Source organism: Cynocephalus volans, chromosome 4, assembly GCF_027409185.1.
Source record: "Cynocephalus volans isolate mCynVol1 chromosome 4, mCynVol1.pri, whole genome shotgun sequence".
In the NCBI taxonomy this organism is placed as follows: domain Eukaryota; kingdom Metazoa; phylum Chordata; class Mammalia; order Dermoptera; family Cynocephalidae; genus Cynocephalus; species Cynocephalus volans.
Window position 1 is genome coordinate 99,111,782 of NC_084463.1, and position 23,351 is coordinate 99,135,132.

A 23,351-nucleotide genomic window follows, 5' to 3' on the forward strand; every position below is an offset into this window, starting at 1 on the left:
AAGGACTTCCCAGACTTTATTCCAGCGATAGCTCTCCCCGGGCGCTGTCTGAGGGAGGCTGGCGAGGTAGCTCAGACTGATCGGGGGCCAGGGAGAAAACGGTGGGAACCACGTTGGCTGGTCGGGGAAGGGGGCTGAGGGGAGATTAGAGACTTGCTTTAGACTCACGAAAAGAAAGAGAGAGGGCCAGCTTTGCAGCTAGCATCATGGCGTGGCCGTGCATCACGCGGGCCTGCTGCATCGCCCGCTTCTGGAACCAGCTGGACAAGGCGGACATCGCCGTGCCGCTGGTTTTCACCAAGTACTCGGAGGCCACCGAGCACCCGGGCGCCCCGCCGCAGCCGCCGCCGCCACAACAGCAGCAGGCGCAGCCGGCGCTCGCGCCCCCCTCGGCGCGCGCGGTCGCCATAGAGACGCAGCCGGCCCAGGGCGAGTTGGATGCAGTTGCCCGGGCAACAGGGCCGGCGCCCGGGCCTAGCAGCGAACGCCAGGCGGCTGCGGCCCCCGGCCGGAGCGGGCCGGGCTCGGGCCCGGGCTCCGGCTCCACCTCCGGCGCGGGCCCCGCAGACTCGGTGATGCGGCAGGACTACCGCGCCTGGAAGGTGCAGCGGCCAGAGCCCAGCTGCCGGCCGCGCAGCGAGTACCAGCCGTCCGACGCGCCCTTTGAGCGCGAGACCCAGTACCAGAAGGACTTCCGCGCCTGGCCGCTGCCTCGCCGCGGGGACCATCCGTGGATCCCCAAGCCGGTGCAGATCCCCGCGTCCTCCCAGCCTTCCGCGCCTATTCTCGGGGCGCCCAAGCGCCGGCCCCAGAGCCAGGAGCGTTGGCCGGTGCAGGTTCCCGCTGAAGTTCAGGAGCAAGAAGTGGCGCCTGGCGGAGCGGGTGGCCCCGCGGCCGGAAAGGCGTCCGGGGCGGACGAGCGAGACACACGCCGGAAGGCCGGGTCCGCCTGGATGATGCGTCGCGCAGAGGGGCTGGGGCAGGAGCAAATGCCGCAGCCTGAGGCCCAGGCTCAGGCAGGAGAGGGTGGCCCGGCGGCCGGAAAGGCGTCCGGGGCGGACGAGCGAGACACACGCAGGAAGGCTGGGCCCGCCTGGATGGTGCGTCGCGCGGAGGGGCTGGGGTACGAGCAGACGCCACTGCCCACCGCCCAAGCCCAGGCCGCTGGCCCGGAGGGTGGCAAGGGGCGTGCGGCGGCCGACGCCCTCAATCGGCAAATCCGCGAGGAGGTGGCGAGTGCGGTGAGCAGCTCCTACAGGTGAGTCTCCAGCCGACTGCCCAAGCCTCGTTCTCCCCATCGCAGGCCACACGTGGAGCCTCCCCTCCCGTGCCAGGCCACACCCTCTCCCCAGCCGCATGCAGGCAACCTCCCGTCGGAGACTCCTCTGCTCTGTCGTGTGGGAAAGCTGTTAGTGTTATCCATCCCAGCCTTCCCAGCTCTTTCCCTTCACCGCTGCAGCCACCCTTCTCCATCCCTGCCCAACAGAGACCCTGTGCAATTTCTTCACAGGCTGTACTTCTGTCCTGCCCCACCCAACTCACCCGCTGTATTAACCTGGATGCTGCCCCTTGCTGGCTTGGCTGTCGCCCACCCTCCTTGATGCCTTCCCACAAGGTCCCCATCCTTCTAGAAGAATTCTTTCCAAGTGACCTCTCCCCCCTTCCCTATCCCACCTCCCCTGGCCCTTCATTCTTCTCTCCCTCGCTCAGTTTCCGGGAGACACAGAAGCACCATCTTTTCTAGATTCCTCGAAGAAGCCTTACAAATCACCCAGGCTTTGAAGTCATTTTCCTTCTGCTTCTTATTAGCTGTGACACATTGGGCAAGTTTCTTAGCCTCTTTGGGCCTCAGGTTCTTATCTGTAAGATGTAATTGATAATAGATATCTCTTGGATTGATTACTCATTTATTGATTTAATATTAAATATTCAGTGTATTTCTGAGTACCTTCTATATGCCAACCACTGTGCTAGACATTGTGGGGATTAAATGAGACGACTCAGGAGGACCGTTCATGCCTAGTACAGAATGGTAATTAAACTTGTTTCTATTCCTACCTTCTGATTTTCAACTTCCTAGGTGCCTCCAGCATTCTCCCCTACTAAGGCATCTCCTTTCTTTCTCAGTTCCTTCAGGTTCTCCAGATGTGTTTCTTATTCTTTTACTACCAGGAACCCACTCTTTAGCACATTCGAATACTTTTTAAATGAATGGCTTCAAGCATGAAACATCTTTGTCTCTCTCTGTCTCTGTTTCCTTCCAGAATTCTCCCTCTGCTGCAACCTCAGTCCTTCCAGTCTGCTTTCTCATCCTTCATCCATCTAGTATATATTTCTGAATACTTAGCTTTCAGTCCTGCCCTTGCGTTTCAACCAACATCAATGAGCTAACAGATCACAGTTGACTCTGAACATGTAATAGCGGGTTTGGAGTCTCTGGGGAAGCAAATGTGCATTATGAGTAATTGAACTAGAGGTGTTCAAAATGTGGCTTTTGGGGTCCTCTATCAATGCCACAACCAGTTAGTTGCCTTCTCTCTGCAGGAGGGTGTGGTGGGGAGGACTGCAGAGTTAGTATCCTTTGCCAAGACCCCATATATAACCTCATGGCAGACTGATGTCCTTCTCCAGTGGACATGACAAGCAATTCCTCATATGCTGAGGAAGGACTAGCTTATGAAGACATCTTCTCTTGTCAAGACAAAATCTATCCCCCATCCACTCCAGCATTTCCCATCTTCCTGAATTCCACCTCCCACTTGACATCTGTCTCTTGGTTTATTGCTATCACAATCACACTGGTCCCCCAGGACTGACTTTTAAAGCTCTGGGTCAAGCAAAAACACGTATCCTTTTCCTTGAATAAGGAGGTAGAATTTTCACAATATTTTTGTGATGCCACCAAGGGAGGATCAAAAGAAAAGAAAGGAAGCAAACAAGCAAGGGACATAAAAAAAACAAAGCCAAGATGTAGTTTTCTGGTTCTGCCACAGCTTTCTTATTTACAAGGTCCTACCTCATTCCGTAATTTTCTTTCCCTGAGAACCCTAAGGCTGGCCCAGCTTCACAGATTCCTGGCCTGGCCTCTTCATCTTCCTACTCCTGTTTTACCACTCTGTGGCAGGTGGAACCTTACTACCCACCAGGCAGGCACTATCTTTCCTAACCTCAGTCAGTATAGTCAGTGCCAATCAAGAGAGATCCCAGATTCTCAAACCTCCTCTTGAGTGATTCTACACAGTTTGTTTCCAAGTTGGTAGGACTTGCTTTGTTCATGGATGATTGGCCAGACAGTCAGGGAATGACCACGCACTTCAGATGCAGCTCACAAAAGTATTTTACTAGGAAGCTAGTGATAAGAGTTCAGAAAGTAAAAAGGGAATCAAAGAAAAATTAATTCTGAATGGCAGGACTTAGGAAGGCATCCCTGAGGATTCAGTATCCAAGATTGGCCTTGAGCTATTGCTGGGACTTACCCAGGAGGAAATTAGGGAAATGAGCAGTTGGGGCATGGAGCAGTTCTGTACAGCATGAGCTAAGTCAGATGGGCCTTTCTCTAACCTTCATGAAAGGCTGTAGGACAGACATTAAAGGCTACTTTTTTTCCTGACTTCCTTGTTATTGCTCTCATTTTTCATGTATTTTGCTTCTGGTTTATTAATTCTACCTCCTGGTGCCTCAGCCGATTTCTTCTAGTAAAAGTTTTCATTAGCATTTCTATAGAGAGCACCTGCTACCCCATCTATCCCTATTAACTGATGGCCAGGGCAATGGGGTTGACTGGGAGGGGAATTTTAATCCCCTCCTTATGACTCATCTATTTTCTAATTGAGAACACCAGGTCTAAAGTCACAAATGGCTTCCCAGTGAAATACATCCTTAACATTAAAGATGATAGTAAAGACATGCTTCTCAACTTTATATCATCTATGTAAAATGAATGTATTAAAAATTAATCAACCTCATGATTGTGAATAATTCTAAAGATACGTCAGATACCATTTGAATGCAAAAACCCTGGGCTAGTATGAATGGGTTATGAATTAGATAAACTGTTGAATAGGGAAGATTACTCAAAACCAGTGTCAAAGGATATGTAATGTTATTTACCAACTGTATATTGTACGAATGTTGAATGTATATTTTATGTTCTATACCACTATATTAAGCTGATGGAGTAAATGTTCTTTATTTAAGCAAACTGATCACATTGATGTCATGTGACAGATGTCACTTATAAAGCCCATGAGATGAACCGGTCACCATGGTGATACCATATTTTATGTAGAGTGCCAGAAGGAAAGGGTTTGCAAATCAAATTATCATTGAAATGGAGCCTAAATTAGCTTCCAAAGAGATGTTAGGCCCATCTACAGCAGACATAGGGCATACTTAAATTCAGGAGATATCCAAAATCCTAGCAAGAAAAAGAATGTGAGACAATAGAGAAAGAAAATCAGTGTTCCAGATAAGCCTATAATTTCCAAACATTTTTTCTTTACAGTGTATTTAATTTATCTAATATCTTATTTCTTCATATTTAATTTCACATAAAGTGCATTTCCCTATTATTGGTTAATTTTTCTTCTGGAACAAAAACAATTTTAAATTTCACGTCACACTTGTCATGCACTTAAATTGTCCATTAAAGAAATTGATCTCTCTCTTAGCAACACTCATTCTCTTAATGTTTCAAAACCCTTCTGATTATTCAGCAAAATGGCACTCCTTGCCCCAAAGTCATGCGTATAATTAAGTTTTACAGAAGACCTGAATTAAAAAAAAATTGGAAGGGGAATTTAAGCATTTTTCTTGACAGGTTGATAGAATTCTGATAGCCGCTAAAAGTAATCATTCTCACCAGCTGCTAGCAAGAACATAGCCTGCCCCCACCCAATCTAATCATTTCTAGTATGTGTGTAATTTGAACTGTGAAGCAGTTTTTTCCCCCACTAATTTATGAATGTCCTCTATCACAGAAAGGTCATTCATATATGCTTGCATATTATTTCTGTGCTCTCTTTTCTATTCCATTAATCTGAGCTAATGCCACACTATCTTATTTTCTTTTTTTCTAAGCTATCTTTTTATTATTATTCTTATTGTAAAGAGTTCATTTTATTATATTTTCTAACTTATTATTGCTCATATGCTTTCATTTTTTTAATGTTAATCTTGTATTCAGGAACCTTATCACACTCTAATTAGTTTTGTCTGTACACTCTCCTGGGTTGTTGGTAGAGATAATGTATGTTTTTAGCAAATAGCAATGTATTGTCTTCCTTTCCAATATTGATGTACCTTGTTTTTTGTGTTTTGCTGCATTAGTTAGGACACCTGTAATAGTTTTGAATAGTATTTAATAACAGACATCTTTGTCATGAGACACAGGAATGTTTCTAATGTTTTATCATTAAATATGATGTTTGCTCTAAGTTTTTACTAGACCAGGTTAAGAAATTCTGTCTTAGTGTCAGGCTGGGTTACAGACCCTTCAAACCCATTGTGCACAGACTGGGTCACAGACCCCTCAAACTCTTTCTGTGCAGACTGGGTCACAGATCCCTCATATACCATACAGGCTGGGTCACAGACACCTCATACGTAGGTCGCAAGCCAGGTAATTGGAAAGATCCTGGGAGCTGCTGGCAAGGTTGACATGTTCTATTCGGACATGAGCTCAGCTCCCACCCTCTCAACAGCAACAGCAGCAGCCTCCAGCAGATCCAGCAGCAGCAGTGGCAGAGGCCTCCTGGGGCATCCTGGGGGCACTGTGGATCAGAGCCATTTGTCCTTTATACTTAAGTCAGATAACCCAGGGATACCTGGGTGTGAGTCAGATAACCAAGTAACACCTGGGCACACATGTGCAGTTACATCAGACAACAGCTAAGGAAACCTGGGTGCACTTGTGCAGTTAACATTTACATAAAACCGACTAGGTCATGCTTGGCAAGATTCTGAACAGCTGAGAGAGCCTGATCATTTGTCCATTTTCCTTACACCTAGTTTGCTAGATATTTCTAAAAATGAAGATGGGTGTTGGATTTTACTGAATACTTTCTCTGAATCAACTGTGCCAATCATGTGGTTTTTCTTTTTTGATCTGTTAATAGATTTTTTCCTGATATTGACCATCTTTCGATTCCTAGGATGAACATTGCTTATATAAAAATATATTTCACTATGCTGAATTTGGTTTGCTATTTTTCATTTGAAATGTTTGCATATATGCTCATAAGTAAAATTGGTCTACAATTTTTCCTTTTTTATATGAGTCTTGTGTGATATTGGGATCCAGGTTATACCTATAAAGTTAGATGAGTAAATTCCCCTCCTCTTCAGTTGTTTGGAAACATTTATTTAGGAAGAACTACTCCTTAAATATCTGATAGCATTTGCCTTAAAAACTTTCTGGACCTAAATAAAGAAATCTTTTTCATGGATTTTTTTAAAACTACCAATTTAGTGATTTGTTTATTTAGGTTTGTATTTCTTCTTGAGCCAATTTTGGTAATTGATTTTTTTCTGGAAAATTATACATTTCTTCTAATTTTGTAATTTATTGACATAAAATTGATCATAGCATTATCTTGTGGATTTAAAAATAGTCTCTACTTAGGGCCAGCCCGTGGCTCACTTGGGAGAATGTGGTGCTGATAACACCAAGGTCATGGGTTCGGATCCCTTTTTAGGGATGGCTGTTTAGCTCACTTGGGAGAGCGTGGTGCTGACAACACCAAGTCAAGGGTTAAGATCCCCTTACTGGTCATCTTTTAAAAAAATAAAAAATAAAAAAATAAAAATAATCTCTACTTATCTGTAGTTATGTTCCCTCTTTCATACCTGACATTATTTTGTGCCTTCTTTCCTTTTTTCAGGATTAGTCTTGGTGAGATTTGTTTTGTTTTTTAGTCTTTTCAAAGAATAACATTTTGGTTTTGTTGAGCATCTCTTTTTCCAGTGAATGTTACTCTTATTTTTACTATTCTCTTTCTTTTTATGTTTTGAGAGGTAGGCATAAGCCAGGTTATGAACAGCCTTGCATTACTAGCTAAGGAGTTTGGATTTGCTTCTGTAGACATTTGTGAGTCACTGAAGGAATCTAAGCAGGGGAACAACATAATTTGATTTAAATTTTCTAAAGCTCCCATTGGCTGGCTGACCTGTGAGATTAGAGAAAGGGAAGCAAATGAGGAGGCTATTGAAATAATCTGGAGAAAATGATAAAACCCTAACCGTGGCTGTGGGATTGGAGATTCACAACATAATATAGGTGCAAAACAACAGATCTTAATGACCAATTGAGATGCAAGGAAGAGGATATAATTCAGGATGACTCTCACGTTTCTGGTTGGGATAACTGGTAAATGTGCTAGTCACTGGAACAGGGAATATAGAGGAGAAAAAAAAGTCAGAAGTAGGAGTTGAGCTTACTTTTTAGTATATAGAATTTGGGTCATCTAGGGATATCTAACAAGAGGTGTTTATGGGTGTTTTAGTCCGTTTTGTGTCGCTATAACAGAAATACCTAAGACTGGGTGATTTATAAAGAAGAGAGGTTTATTTGGCTTACGATTCTGGGACAGCTGCATCTGGCACGGGCCTCAGACTGCTTCTACTCATGGCAGAAAAGCAGCAGGCAGCCGGCAGGTACAAGCAGATCACGTGGTGAGATGAAGCAAGAGAGAGAGAGAGAGGAGGTGCCAGTGTTTTTTAAACAACCCGCTCTTGTGGGAACTAATAGAACGAGAAGTCACTCACTACCACTCCTCCCCCAGGGAGAGTATTAATCCATTCATGAGGGATCTGCCCCCATGACTCAATCAGTTTCCAACACTGCCACATTGGAGATCAAATTTTCACATGAGTTTTGGAGGGGACAACACATCCAAACTCCATCAATGGAATAAAAGAATCTGAAGCTTAGGGAAGGTCTGGGCTGTAAATATAGATTTGAAAAACATCAGCTTGTGGGTGTTATTAAAGCCACAGGAGGAGGTGAAAGGGAGTAGAGAAAATGTCATCAGAGAACGGAGCCCTGGGGGATACAAGTCTTTGGGATACTGACAGCAGAAGGGATATCCATGAAAAAGATGAAGGAAAAATGATGGGTGAAGGGAAGAAAATCAAGAGAGAGACTTGTCTTGGAAACCATACACTAACTCAGCAGTGCTTCAGGCCTATTTGGACAGTTTTTCTGAGGACTTACTATGTGCAAGGCATTTTGGTAGGTCATGGTTGACCTTGTTTGGTTAACTCTCAGAGATATAATGTTGACTGTGACTAACCCACAAAGGAGATAAGATACATACAATTAATTCTTGATTGTTTTCCTAGGGAAAAATGTCTGTTAGGATTAAGGGCCCATCTGTATAATGCAGCTTTGGCTTTACAAATTGTGCCAGTTGTATTAATGTAGACAGATAAGCTTCTAATTCTCTGCTGAATGAAGATAACTTCAAGATGGTCCTGAACCAGCAAACTAAAAACTCTCAGTGTTCACTGAAGTTGCTAGTTTCAGCATTAGAAATAATAATAATAGTAGTTGAGTGCCTATTATGTGCCTCACAGAAGACTAGAAACCTTAGACATATTTTCTCCTATAATCTTTATAGTAGCCCTGCAGGAATGGTGCCGTTACTTACCTGTTAGAGCTTAGGACCCACAAGGGCTCTTGTATGCCTGTAGGTTTTAAGACTGTTGGAAGTATAGACTTTATACTCAGCACGTCTTCCGTGTCATATTAAAATGGACTGGCTCAACTCAGTTGTAATCCAGTAAACATTTATTTGTATCTGCTATATGTCAGACCCTCAACTAAGTCTTGGGATGGCAAAGTGGTCCCTGCTCTTGAGAGGCTTATGTTTATTAGGCAGATACAAGTGTGTTGAAAAGTTAGAGGTGCGCTGATTTAAAGAAAAAAAAATCTGTGCAGGATATGGTGGGGCATAAAGGAGAGAGGTGTTAAGTCTACCTTATTTGACGGTTATTTGGAAAGAGTTCATTAGAGATGGTGACTGGCAGACTGAGTCTTGAAAGATGAGTAGGCACTAAGTGGGAAATGGATCAATATGAGTAAAAGTTGAGGAAGAGAAATTATGAGTAGTCTGTGCAAGCAGAACTTAGAGGTATCATGGCATGAGGATAGAATGGCTGGGGGTAAATCAGAGAGGCACGCTGGGGCCGGAGCCTTTATCTTATAACCAAAGGGAAGAATAAGGATTGGATTTTGGATTTTATGGGAAGGATGGATTGGAGGGATTAGGCTGGGAACACAGAATCCAGGGAGGAAACTATAGTGTAGGTGAAAGCTGATAAACACCTCTATCTAGGGGAAAATGTAAACAAATGTTGATGATATGGAATAAAATAATGTAGTGGCTAATTGAAAGTAGGCAGAAAGGGAGAAGGAAAAGTTTAGGGTGTTTTCCAGGTTTCATGCTTTGGACATCTGGGGGGCCGATGGTATCATTCACTGAGATGGATAGCACAGTTTTGGACAAGTTGAGTTTGAGGTGTCTTTGGAAGGTCTACATGGAGATGTTCAGTATAGAATAAAAATGGAAACTCACACTGCTGATAAGGGTATATATTGGTACAGTTTATAAAACTCTTTAAAGTTATCTATTCAAATTAAACATACGACCAGCAATTCCATTCTTGAGTATATACATAACAGAAATGAATGCAGAAGACTTGTGCGAGAATGTTTATAGCAGCATTATTAATAATAGCTAAAAACTAAAATCGCCCAAATGCCCATCAACAACAGAATACATAAACTGTGGTATATTCATATACAGAATATTATACAGCAAGGTGCGGAAGGCAGAATGATGCCCCCCTCAAAGTAGTCCGCATCCTAATTCCCAAAACCTGTCAACATGTTATCTCACATAGCAAAAGGGACTTTGCAGATGTCGTGAAGTTATGAATCCTGAGATGGTGAGAACAGCATAGATTATCCACATGGGCCCAATGTAATCACGAGAGTCCTTATGAGTGAAAGAGGAAGACAGAAGCGTCAGTGTCAGAAAGAAGTAGTGTGATAGACTTGGCTGGACATTACCAGCTTTGAAGATGGAAGGGGACGTGCACCAAGGAATGCACGTGCCTCTAAGAAGCTGAAAAGGCAAAGAAATGGATTCTGCCCTAGAGCCTCGAGTGAGATCTTTTAGACTTTTGAACTACAGAACTGTAAGATAATAAATTTGTGTTGTTTTAAGCCATTCAGTTTGTAGTAATTTGTTACAGTAGCTACAGGAGATTGATATACAGGGTTTCTCAGTCTTAGCATTGACATTTTGGGCCAGATAATTCTTTGTTGTGAGGGGCTGTCCTGTGCATTTTAGGATGTTTAGCAGCATCCCGGGCCTCTACTCACTTCATGCCAGTAGTATTTCCCACTCCTCCCTGCTCTGAGTTGTGGCAATCAAAAATGTCTCCAGACATTGACAAAAACCCTTGTCAGGGGACAAAATTGCTCCCAGTTGAGAATCACTGTTCTATAGCAACGAAAAAGAACAAACTATTATGACGCTCAATAATATGAATAGATCTCACAAATAGAATGATGAGTGAAAGAAACCAGATATGAGTGCACTTATTAAACGATTCCATTTGTATGAAGTTCAAAAACAGGCAAAAGTAATTAATAGTGATGGAAGTTATTAATGGTCTCTGGGGATTGGGGTGGGTCATTGGTTGAGAAGGAGCACAAGGGAATCTTCCAAGGTGTTGGGAATGTTCTGTCTTGATCTGAGTGGTGGTTACATGGGTCTGTACATACAATTAAGACTTACGAATTTTTTTCTATGTATGTTATACCTCAACAAAAAATAAAACAAAATACAAATGAACTAAATGGAGATATAGTTTGATGCTCAGGAGAAAGGGCAGAACAGTAAAGAAAGATCTGGACAACATCAACCCGTTAGAATTGAAGCCATAGGTGTTAGGGTTGCTGGGTGATAAAGAAGGTGAGAAGAAAAAAATGCTGAGGTCGGAGTCCAGCAAGCACCGTCACAGGGATGGGTGGAAGAAGAGTCAGGAAAGAATGGGCTGTTGATGTCTGTTCTTGCCTCCCCATCTGAGAGTGAGAGTGAGAGCAAGAGCTGAGCCCCCACCATGGTCTCGGTGTTCCACCCCTCCTGCCATTGACCTTGCACATTACACACGGGAGCTACCCCCGTGTGTACTAAGTAATGGGACTCCTTGCTATCCCTCTTTTTTCCTAGCATAGTCCGCTGTCGATGTGTATTTGTTTTCAAACTGAATGAAGAGGCTTTTGCAGGACCAAGCCTGGTGTAACATCTTTTGGTGGGAAAAATTGTGCCCAGGCCACAAGCCACAAACCTACCATAAATGCTTCCCCGAAACGCCGCCTCCTCCACTGTGCTTTTCCCTGTGGTCACTGTCCATTTTGTGCAGTGACTTCAAAAAGTCGGCCCACACTGTGGTGTATCCTAGAGTGCGTTTTTGCAAACCTCTTAGCCCTTAAGGACTGTTCACTATTAAACCATAATAATTAGGTGAAAGGTGGACAATGGCAGAATGTAAAAGAGCAGAATATTAGAGAGAACAGAGACATAGCTGAGTTTCAACTTCGTTTGCTAAGCACTTACTCTTGCCAGCTGCTTTTTATTTAAGGCTTCTTGGTGACCTTTTAAGGTAAACATCTCTATCTTTAAAGACAAAGAGTAGAGTCACGGAGGCCTAGGGATTGAAGTCATACAACCAGACTATGGCCAAACTGACTCAGGGATATGGTTCTCCTCATTCCAGGCCACAGCTATGTTTTGCTTGTGCAGTTCAAGCAGACCTCTGCTGTGTCCCCCCAAATCTCCCTAGTTCCACACCATTCTTGGAAGCGCTACTGCCAATCTCAGCCTTCAAGCTGTCTTTCTGGCCCCCACACTCCTAAGCCCATACCATCCTCCTCCACCAACCTTGTTTCTGCAGTGCAGAGGGGTAGATAGTCTCACCACTCCTGGTCCTAAACTCTCCATGGGTCCCTTTTCCGCCTGCAGTCAAAGACTTCCAACCTCTTTGCCCACTGTTCCCTGCACATACCTGATGCTTTTTCCTGGGGGTTCTCAGCCCTGGCTGCACATTAAAATTACAACAGCAGGTGCTCTAGCCAAATCACAGCCTAAGCTGGGCTCTCATAAGCCCCACACTTAACTACTGCTGCCCTCCTCCCATCTTTCCAAATCCTTCCTATCCTTCCTGGCAGTGAGTCTGTTGTGAAAGAGGCTTATACTGTAAAAGCAGGGAATTACATTGGATTTATTTGATCCTAATTCCATAATAATAATGCAGTGGGCTTAATATTATTTTTATAATATTAAGTTCAATGCAGCATCTTAAGAGCATGCAAAGACTGGGACTGTAGGCTATAAGGATTCAAGGTGAAGGGCTCATGATTCCAGTTTGCAGGATATTGCTGTGTTATGTGGGAATTAACATAGATGCAAGTATCTAAAATACCAGACAGGCCCTGGTGAGGGTTAAAACCAGGGACCACAGTTCTCTAGGGGCACAACAGCCTGGTTGATGCTGTTGGAAGATTTATAGAAGGGATGGTTGTTTGAGTTCTGGGAGGTGTTCTGGTGTCCTGCGAAGGACTTGGTGACCATTAAAACGGTTTGGATCATGCCTCTTTAACTTAAAATCTGTGTGACCTTGGGAAAGTCTTGATTTTTCGTATCAGTAAAATGGGAATAATGACACAGTAGCAACTTCAGAGTTATGATGAAGATGGAGGGAGATAACAGCTTGTGCACTGTGTATGACTGTCGTAGTAAGTGCTGGATACCTTCATTATTATCACTGAGAGAACAGAATAGAGTAGGTTACCAATGGAGCTCTTTCATTTATTCACTCAGGAAGCCTGTACTGCATCTCATATGGGACACTATGCTAGGATCTGGGAGTGCAGAGATGACTTACACATAGTACCTGTCCTGAAAGAGCTGCTAGTCTAGTGAGAGAAACACATATTAAGAAAATTATAGTAATGGTATTGCAGTAATGGAAATATGCACAAGGTTTTTAAGGTGATGCAGAGGAAAGCGGGTCTGAGTCACAGATCACTTCTTGGAGGAGATATACGTGTGCCGTGTGTCAGAAGCATAAAAGTTAGCTCCATTGGAAAGGGAAAGGATCAGGAACTATATATTCCTTCCTAGAGGTCTTCAGCAATAAGATAAGAATGCAGAAGGTGGTTTAAGAGTACAAATACTTTTAATTCCAGCTCCCTTAGATGTCTGGCTTTATTTGGGACTCTGGGTTCAAATTCTGCTTATCATTTCTTAACTGTATGACTTTGGGCAAGTTACTTAACCCTTCTCTGGTTTTGTTTCCTCACTGGTAAAACAGAACCAATAATGCCTACCTTGTAAGGCTGTTGAAAGACTTACCATTCCATTAGTCTGTGATTCTCTTACCTGTCTCATTTACCATTGCACTCCCAGTATCTAGCTTAGCGTGTGGTGTTTACAAGATGCTTAATAGATGTTCAGTGAACAGATGAATGAATGATGTGTGTACAATGTTTAGCATAGTGCCTAGCCCATAGGAAGCACTCAATAAATGGCAACCATCCTCATCATTATTACCCCTAGTGGATTGAGTACCACTTGGCTAATATAAAGAGGTCTTTTTGCCCTTCTGTTTGCACAAATTGTGAATTTCTGGGAAGAGAACCATGAAATACTCAGATAAGATCTTCTATGGGTATTTTTTAGTCTAGCAAGCATCTCTAAGTCACTATTTTATAATCTATCTGTGAAAATATGAATTAGCTGAAGAGGCCAGGCTCTTGCCACATTGTATACATGAGAGCATTGCATGTGTAAAACGAGAAACAGAAAATTAGAATGCTAATGAAAGCAATTAGAAAAGAATGATTGTTAGCAAGTTTAAATTTGCTCTGAAAATGAATTTGGAGATGTTTCTGTGCTTAGTAAAGTGATGTTATCTAATTTCTACCAAAGTCTGGATTTTAAATTACCTAGGTGCCACCAGTCAGAGAATGGGTTGATTGTGTACAAACTCTGGATAGAATTCCCCCCCTTGGACTATAATGACTTCCCAGCCAAGTGTCTCTGCCTTTCTGACAACATTTGATAGCATCTCCCCTAAAAGAGCCCAAGGACTCCTCCCAAGGAATTAGTATATGTCACATGATTTTTCAGGGCTGTACAAGAAAGTCCATTTAGCCTGAGTTGCTTGTGGGCAAAGCCTGGGCCTTGTCCTTTTATCTCTTTCTCTAGCCTGGCACAGAAGAGAGACCAACCAATGTTTGTTTGTAGAATAACTCTTAATGGGTGAAAAGGTGTATTAACATTCTTCTCAAAGCTTCCTGGTGACCAACTTCTCTCTTGTGGATTTAGTGAGTCATTGGAGTAAATATGTAATTCAGATGTTGAGAGCCTGTTTAGAGGGCATAGAGAGAAAAAATGAGGAGTCATGGATATAATACAGTGAGAGAGAAATGTAAGTAGCAATAGGTGTATAAATGACCATATCCAACACTGTGACCAACAGCCTGGTGACGTAAGAAGATAGTATTGTCAAGGTTTCTAAGGATGAATTAGCAGTATTATTTCTCAGTAATACTCACTACCTCAGTATGTGAGTCAATATATAATTCTATACACTTTTAACTTATCACAGCTTTGCTGTGCCGGGGACATTTCTTCCTGGGGGTGGGCAAATACATACATCACTGGCAGAAATAAAAGCCAGATAATTAGTTCAGAGTTTAGATCACCCTTCCAAACAGGAGTCAGATTAGCTTTGCATTATTTATTCCTTCATTACCCCTTAGTGCATCAGTCAATTATTCATTCATTAAACAGACATTTGTCAATATCCTACTGCATAAATGTAGCTTCCTGCTTAGGAGACACTAGCAGTCTAGAAGGGAAGACAGCCATGGTTGTGAACTCCTAACTATAGCAAAGCGAATTAAGTTCCATTGGATGTCATGTGTTTTGTGAAAAGAGAAACATCATCAGTTCTGACTTGAGGGATCAGAGAAGACTTCAGAAAGAATGGTAGCATCTGAGCTGGACCTTGAAAGGTCAGGCTGATTTCAGTAGGCAAAACAATCAGGCAGGGAGGTGGCATATTCCAGGCAGAAGGGACATAGGGCATAGGAACTAGACATGCACATGGGGAACCACAGATATTCAGTTATGACAAGTGTTCCAAGTGTAAGGAGTGACATGGGAGGAGACAAGTGTGGAAACGTGGCTTCTGGGCTTTGTGGGCCAAGATGCAAAATTAAGGTATCAGGCAGGTACTTGTATATCATGTAACGAGAGAAAACAAATTTCCCCAAAATTTTTACTGCCAAAACTCAAAATATAATGATAGTAATTGACTATAATCTCTTGTAATACAGGTCTATTAATGAGAAGAATGAATTTGTGTAGAGGAATAACATTTACTGAATTGGGGTTCAAAGTCAGTGTTCCCTTTCATCCAATTGGTTGCAAATATTCATCTACAAAAACCAGTCTTAGCTCATGGCTGAACAAAACCAGATAGAGGGCTGAATTTGGCTCATGAGTCAAAGTTTACCAATCTCTGACCTATGTTATTGAGGACGGAATACTGTGCTACCAGGCTTCAGACTCTGCAGGTAAGTAGCAAATAACCACCTGAACAGAGTGCCTAAGAAAACATGGTTTGACTGTGCCTTATTAAGCACATTACTTATTCTTCCCAAGTGACATAGTCATCTTCTTGTTTATTTACAACTGAAAAGCATCAGGAAGATGATGTATGTGTAAGAGTGTCTTCGTCTTCACATATTGTGAATAACCAACCCATCTCTCATAGCAACCACGAATACAAGGTACAGGAGTCACCACTGTGAAATAATAATAGTCTCTGGCAGCTATAACTGTTTTGTGTGGGGTTCCCCTGGGAGCTGAAACAAGGCTTAAAAATATAGAGATAAGGAATAAGAGGTATTAAAGGATGCACAAGAAGATAATCAATGTACCTAGAATCCAGCACCCAAGAGTAGCACAGAAGAGAACTCTACCGTGAGGGGATGATTTCTCAAAAAAACCCTGATCAAGTGTACCATCATAATCTCTCCCTAGGTGAAGGAATTTCAGTAGAGAGTATTACTTTAGTCATTCATTCACTTATTCAATTCATATCTCTTGAGCTTTTCCTATGAACAAGACACAGAGCTAGGGTCTGGGGATATGACTGTGAGGTCCAGGGTTTGGGACATCCTGATTTACTCAGTGTCAGCTACTACTTCAACAGTAGGGAGGAATATGATGATGATGATGATGAAGATGATGATGGTGGTGGTGATGGAGGGGGACAGGACGAAGTAGCAGAAGCACAAACTCTTTTAAATAAGAAAGGATTTCAGGGCTGAGGATTGGAGATAGAGGGGGGAAGAGTTGTGAAGAAAAAGTGAGGAACACAAGGGAAATTAGTGATCACAGCTCTGGTGCAGTGGGTCAACGAAATGTCTTGGGATCAGAAAAACTCAGCTCAGGACTTCCGGTCAAGATGGTGGAATAGACGGTTCCCAGCGTCACTCTCTCCCACAAATCAACAAATTTACAACTATAAAAAAGCAATGACAGCCAAGCTGGGGCTGCTAGAGATCAGGGGAAGAAGAGGAGAGACCTATGGAGTGCATGAGGGCAGGAGAAGCCACGATGAGAGAAAGAAAGGACTGCTCCGACCATTTCGAGCCCCAGCTGCTTCCAGGCTGTAGCTGCTGAGTGCAAGGAGCAGGAGCCAGCAAAAGCTGTAGCTGTGCCTTTCAGATGAAGTTGCTTAGAGGCAGCAGGGGAGAAGAGGACCTTGGCGGTCCCCAGGCCAGCAATACCACTAATAGGGTTCCCGTGGACCCACATAGGACTGAGAAGCCACAACAACTGAAAAAAAGAAGCCACTCAGAAGCCAGTTAGTCATCGCAAGGGACCGGAGCATGGCCCATCCCATGGGAAGTGTTTAAAGCACAGGTGGTAGGAAAGACGGGCCCACCAGGGGAAGACTGGGGCACAGGAAGGACAGCTGATCTGCCCCCCAATCAGTGTAGGACCACTCAGAGGAGACTGGTCAAGAATATTGAATTGCATGGGGTGCAGTTTGATGAAAAGACTCAGGCCCAGACCAGTGTTTCTACACAACCCAGGTACACCAGATTTCACTAGACCTGGAAGTACCTATAAAATCAACCATTAAAACCTGAGCTGCACAAAAAGCCATCCCCAGGGAATCAGCAGCAAAGCAGCAATTTAGCTCAACCACAGGGCTCAAGTGCTGGTCCCTACAGGAAGTTCCCCCTTTTTAGAAGTAAGCAAAGGATAACAAATTAGTTCTAGTGCAGAGTTTGAGTGGTGGGAACAGCAAATAATCCAAAACAGAACTGAAAAAAAAACAAAGTACCCACAACCAGAGACAATGTTTGATATTAACTAGTAAAGGTCTCATTTCACCAAAGAACACCTATAACACCTAGAAGGATCAAAAGTTCCCTGGGCACCAAACCAGAAAAGGAAGAGGGCCAGGGGCCTCAGCAATGTCCCCCAACACCCAAATCCAGCAAGAAGGTGGGGGCAGAGGGCCTCGGCCTCACCCCTGACAAGTGCAACCACCCCAGCGATGACCACTGAGATGCAGCAGGAAGCACCCAGGGCTCTCCTGAGCCAGGGTGGTGGGGGGCCAAGGGCCTTGGCCATGCCCCCCCCACCACAGGCAGCCCAGTGACGACCACCAAGCTGCCACAGGAAGCGCCCGGGCTCTCCCAGGCTGGAGCAGTGGGGGGCCTTGGGCATGGAATCAGAATGCACACCAGTTTAGACACCAAGAGATCAATCGCTCAGGGAACAGGCTCTGAACTAAATTCTTAGATTATAGCCATGAACAAGACAGATGAAGTTTATCATGGAATGAGTAGAATGATAGAAATGGCATTAAGCATGTATTTCAATAGCTTGTTATTAAATACAGCTGTGATAAATTTTAGACAGGGTAAGTACCAACAGAGCATTTAATGGGAGCTGACAGGCTAACCTAGACCAGGAGTTGGAGTGATCCTCTGAGGAGGTAGCATCTGAGCAGATCCTGAAGGTTGACAACAAGCCTTGGTGCTGGCTCTGCCTCCTGTGTGACCCTGGACAAGCCTCTTTTTCCTCCTGCATTTTCCTCATCTGTCACTAGGGGTTGGCCCAGTCCCCTCTAAAGTCCTTCCCCGTGCTAAGGTACTACACTCAAAGATCCCCCAGAAAGGTCCCAGTGCATGATGCCAAAGAGCACGGACTTGTGCAGGGTCGGGGAGGGAGCATGATCTGAAAATCCAGTGAATCTGGAGGGGGAGCTTGTGGCCAAGGACTTGGTTCATCCATTCTATACTACTGTCATTCTCTTCTAAATATCTGATGGCACCTTGTCCCAGAAATCTTCAGAACACTTCCTATTGTCTTTCTTTTAGAACATTAAAAAAAATACACCACAAATTATAGTATAACACCCATATTCTTACTATCCAGAATTTTTTAAATTAACGTTTTATCATATTTGTTTCCAACATTTTTTTTTTGTATTAAATATTTTTCCAGATAAAGTCCCTTTTGCCCAGACCTACGTATTCTGCATCTTCCCTCATTCCCACCCCCACCCCAGGAGGTCACCATTGTCATGACTTCAGTGTGCATATGTCTTTATCCATCCATAAACTGTGCAAGGCATTGCTCTATGTGTGTCTGAGTTTACTTACATGTCAGCCTACACTATGGATCATTCTGTGACCTTATTTTTTTGACTCAACATTACATATCTTGACAAAATGCAAACACATACATAAACATCCGCACATATACAGGTCATTCTTTATAATGGCTGTATAATCTGCCATCATATGAATATACCACATATTATTTGTCTATTTCTCTATTTATATTTAAGTTTCCCTAATTTCTTACTATCACAAATAATGATGCAATGAATATTCTTATACCTGTCTCTCTGTGAATATGTTTATGAGTTAGAAGTGAAATTGTTGGGTGTTGGGTTATACATACTTTACATTTTACTAAATACTGGAAAATTTCTAACTGGCTGAACTTGTTTATACTTTAATAATGTACAAAAGTACCATTTTATCTTATAATATCAGACTTAAAATTTTTGCCAGTTTCATAGTGTGAAAATGGTATATCATTTAATTCATATTTCCCTGATTTTCAGTGAAATTAAGCAACTTTTCATGTGTTTATTGACAAGTTGCATTTCCTCTTCTGAAAGTTGCATATTAACACCCTCTGCCCATTGTCCTATTGGGGTGTCTTTTTCTACATTGATTCTGATTACTAATCTTTTCTCTGTAGCTTGCCTTTTACCCTTGTTCATAGTGTCTTTTGTCATTCAGAAATTTTTTATTTTAATATATTCAGTGTGTTAATTCTTGCCTTTATGGGTTTTTAATCCTAATTTAAGAAGTTCTTAACTATCCCAAAGTGAAAAAGGTTCTCTTTTATATTTTCTTCTGATAGTTTTAAAGTTTATTTTCACATTTAGATTTGTAACACATCTGGAATATATTTTTTGTGTATAGTGTGAGGTAGGGATATACTTTTATGTTCTTATATGTAGAAAGCCTATTAACCAAGTCCATTATTTGTTTGGCATGTCATTATTTTTCCCCTGGTTTAAAAGGTTCCCTCTGTCTTATGGCAAGATCTCTCACTTGTGCAGTTATGTTTCTGGGCTCTCTATTTTGTTGCATTGATCTGCTTGTCTGTTCTTAAACAAATCCCATACTATGCAATTATTATAGCCTTGTAATATGTTTTGATTTTTAGCAGGGCAGGTCTCCCTCTTGGTTTTTCTTTTTTGGAATTGTCTTGGTCTTTCTTAGACATTTATCTTTCCATACTTGTTTTGAACTCAGTTTTCAAGTGTCACAAAAAATACTATTAAAATTTTGATTGGATTTGGATTAAATTTATAGATTAGTCTGAGGATTAATCTCTCTATAATGTTGAATCTCTCTGTGCATAAACAAGATATGTCATTTCACTTACTAAGGTTTTATTTATATCCGTCAAAAAGGTCTTTTTTTCTTCCTGTATTCCCTGATGTTTTCTAGATTTTGTTGCTATTGTGAATGGGATTTTTTGTTATCTTTTCTAATTGGTTGTTGGTGTGTAAGAATGGTATTGATTGCTATATATTTGTATTATTCATGTAAATTTGCTGAATTCTCATTAATTCTAGTATTTTCTCCTCTGATTCCCTTGGATTTTCTATTTACCATGATTTTCCTATTTTCCTTTACTCCTTCTTTGATCTATTCCTGCCTTTTACATTTTTCTGTATTACCTTCTACATAGAAGTTGTATTCCATTTCTGTTGTTGTTGTGTGTGTTTATGGTTTTCTTAGTGCCTATCTTTATTTTTAAATCGGTGTATCTGGCATAACAAAGTTTCAAGTTAGTCAAGCTCTGTTTCTGATCACCCCTCCCAACTTCCATGTGCTTGATGTCTTATATTTTAGATCATCTTTGCTTTCTGAGTTTTCCAATTTAGAAATAATTAGTAATAAAATGTTATACCCGATACTTATTTACACTTGTCCTCATATGTAGTAAAGTTTTAGTAATATTTTCACTATTGCAGGGCCGAGCCTGTGGTGCACTCGGGAGAGTGTGGCGCTGGGAGTGCGGCGACGCTCCCGCCACGGGTTCGGATCCTATATAGGAATGGCCGGTGCACTCACTGGCTGAGTGCCGGTCACGAAAAAGACACACACACACACACAAAAAAAAAAAAAAAAAAAAAATTTTCACTATTGCTTCTTGAATCCCACTCTTGCCTTCTGAAAGTATGTCCTTTGTCTGAAATATCTTTATTTCACCTCATGCTTTAGTGACAGTTTAGCTAGGTGAAGAATTCTAGTTAGATAATAGTTTTCTCCTAGCACTTTGAAGATATCATTCCATTGTATGTGGGCCTCTGTTGTTGCAGGCCTCTGTTGCTGTGTAGGAGAAATCTACTGTCACTCTAATAGCCGTTCCTTTCTATGTGATCTTTCCTGCTTATTTTGTTTTAAGATTTCTCTCTTTGTCTTTGCTGTTCTATAGTTCACTACAATGCATTTAGGCAAGAATTTATTTTAGGTGCCCTGCTTGAGACTCAGTATTTTCTTGAATTTAAAGATTTATTACTTGTTCAATTCCATGAATATCTCAGCCAGTATCTCTGAATAACCGTCTTTCCATTTTCTCTTTTCTCTCCCCTGGAATTTATGTTACAAATATGTTATTTCTTCTCATTATATCCTCCTTGTCTTCTAACCACTCCTTATCTTTCTTATATCTTATCTCTGTGTACTTAATTCTGGATAATTTTCTCAATCTAGCACTAATTTTCTCAAATATTAATTACCTTATCCACTGAGGTTTTTATTTCTATGCTGTTTCTTTTCTTGAAGTTCTATTTGATTTTTTTCAAACATGTCTATTCTTTTTTCATAGTGTCCTATTGTTTTGTTATGATTTCTTTTTCTTTAAGTCTTTAAACATTTTAAATACATTTGTTTTGTAGTCTCTCTCAGGTCATGAGGTTATCTTGAAGTTTTTGAATACTTCATAGCAGATCATTTCTTCATACAGTTTTAAGTTTTTATTGTGGATTATAAAAATGGCCTTTTGGAGCAATTGTAATTTAGTTCCTAAGAGGTGTTTTAGGGTTTCACTAGTCTGGGGTTCATTTTTACCTTAATTCTTCAGCTTGGAAACTGTACTCTATGGGTACTGCAGATAGGGACTCCACACCCATGTCTGACTCTCCCTTAGGGTGTTAATGGATTGTGGCCAATTTCCCCACCCCAGCCCCAGCCCCACTCAGAATCCTGAACAGAAAGGGGCATGCTTATACCTCCCTGGGCCAGTGACTCCCTTCCACAGTAGGGCCGCATGGTTGGCCCTGCTTCATGTAGGAGTTTCAGTTCATACTCCCCAACCTGCAGGAGGCCTGGTCTCCTTCCCATGCCTTGCCATGAGAACTGATACAGGATCCAATGGTCTCTCTTGGCCAAAATGGAGTCACTTCTCAGGCTTACTGTTCGGTCTCAGGAGTGCCTTTGTTTCTGGCACCTGAAGATTCCCTTTATTTCTTTTGAGCTCATCTCTGAACAGAAAAAAGATTTTTATTATATTTTACTATATATTCAGTGGGAAAGTGGAGGACAGTGATCCTAGTACTCAGCTCTGCTCAGCACTCCCGGAGCAGGCTGGGAGAAGAGCTTGGACGAGGCAGAATTCTGCCCATTTCAAGCCTTGAGAGGGACCTTGAAGAACAAAAAATAAATGGCCCAGGGAGGTATAAGGATGCCCCTTTCTGTTCAGGATTCTGAGTGGGGGTGGGACTGGGGTGGTGAAATTGGCCACAATCCATTAACACCCTAAGTGAGAGTCAGACATTTATAGCTGTGCACCGCTAAGAAGAAGAATTATTATTTTCTAAGGTGTTGAAAATGCAAACCGGCATATGTAGAATTAGAAGCTGCCTAGGAGAGGGGCTTCTTTTCAGATCATCCGTCCATCCATCTGTCCATTCATCCATTCATTCATTGAGGCCTAGTGCTGAACTACCTGGATTCTAATCCTGGCTCTCCGTTTTAACTTTGGATAAACTCTCTAACTTCTCTCAGCCTCACATTCCTCATCTGTAAAATGAGAATAATTATAACAGCACCTACCTCATACGGGTGGGGATTTAAATAAGTTAATACATATAAAACTCTTAGAAAAGTGCCTGGCACATAACATGTATTCAGGACATGTTGGCTTTTATTATTATTACTTTATTCAATATGCAGTCAAGGACCTTCTCTGAGCTCCGTTTCTGGGACTGCCAGGATAAACTGTGAGATATGTGGAAATTGCTGTGGGTGCACAGAGTGGCTAGTTCTATCAAGTGTGAATGTCAGGAAAGACTTAATAGACGAAGTGAGGTTTGTTTACTTACTGGGCAAATGAGTGCACTTACTAAGGTCCTCTCTGTACCAAATACCTTACTAATCACTGGGGTTATGAAGATGGAAAGTCCACAGTTCCTGCTGTCAAGGAGCCCTCAGTCTGGATGAAGAAATGAATGTGTAAATCAGGTATATATAGTACAGGCTCTTAAGTGCACAGAAAAAGGCAAGGTTGGGCTGCTGTAAGAAGATAAAGGAAGGACATCTGCAGTGATGTGCTGATAAATGTTTAACAGCCAGCTCTCCAAGAAAAAAACAGTACACATACACACACACACACACACACACACACACACACCTAAAAATTTTACTGAAAGGA

The 23,351-nt window shown here is 42.2% G+C and overlaps 1 protein-coding gene across 1 annotated transcript in view; it reads left to right on the top strand.

Moving 5' to 3' along the window:
- Nucleotides 1–206: 206 nt before the first annotated feature.
- The window catches only part of MAP6 (microtubule associated protein 6), a 71,382-nt gene continuing 48,237 nt past the window's right edge, over nt 207–23,351 (top strand). The window contains exons 1-2 of the mRNA XM_063096028.1: nt 207–902; nt 1,047–1,258. Coding sequence (XP_062952098.1) covers nt 207–902; nt 1,047–1,258 — 908 coding nt within the window. The remainder of the gene's footprint in view (nt 903–1,046; nt 1,259–23,351) is intronic.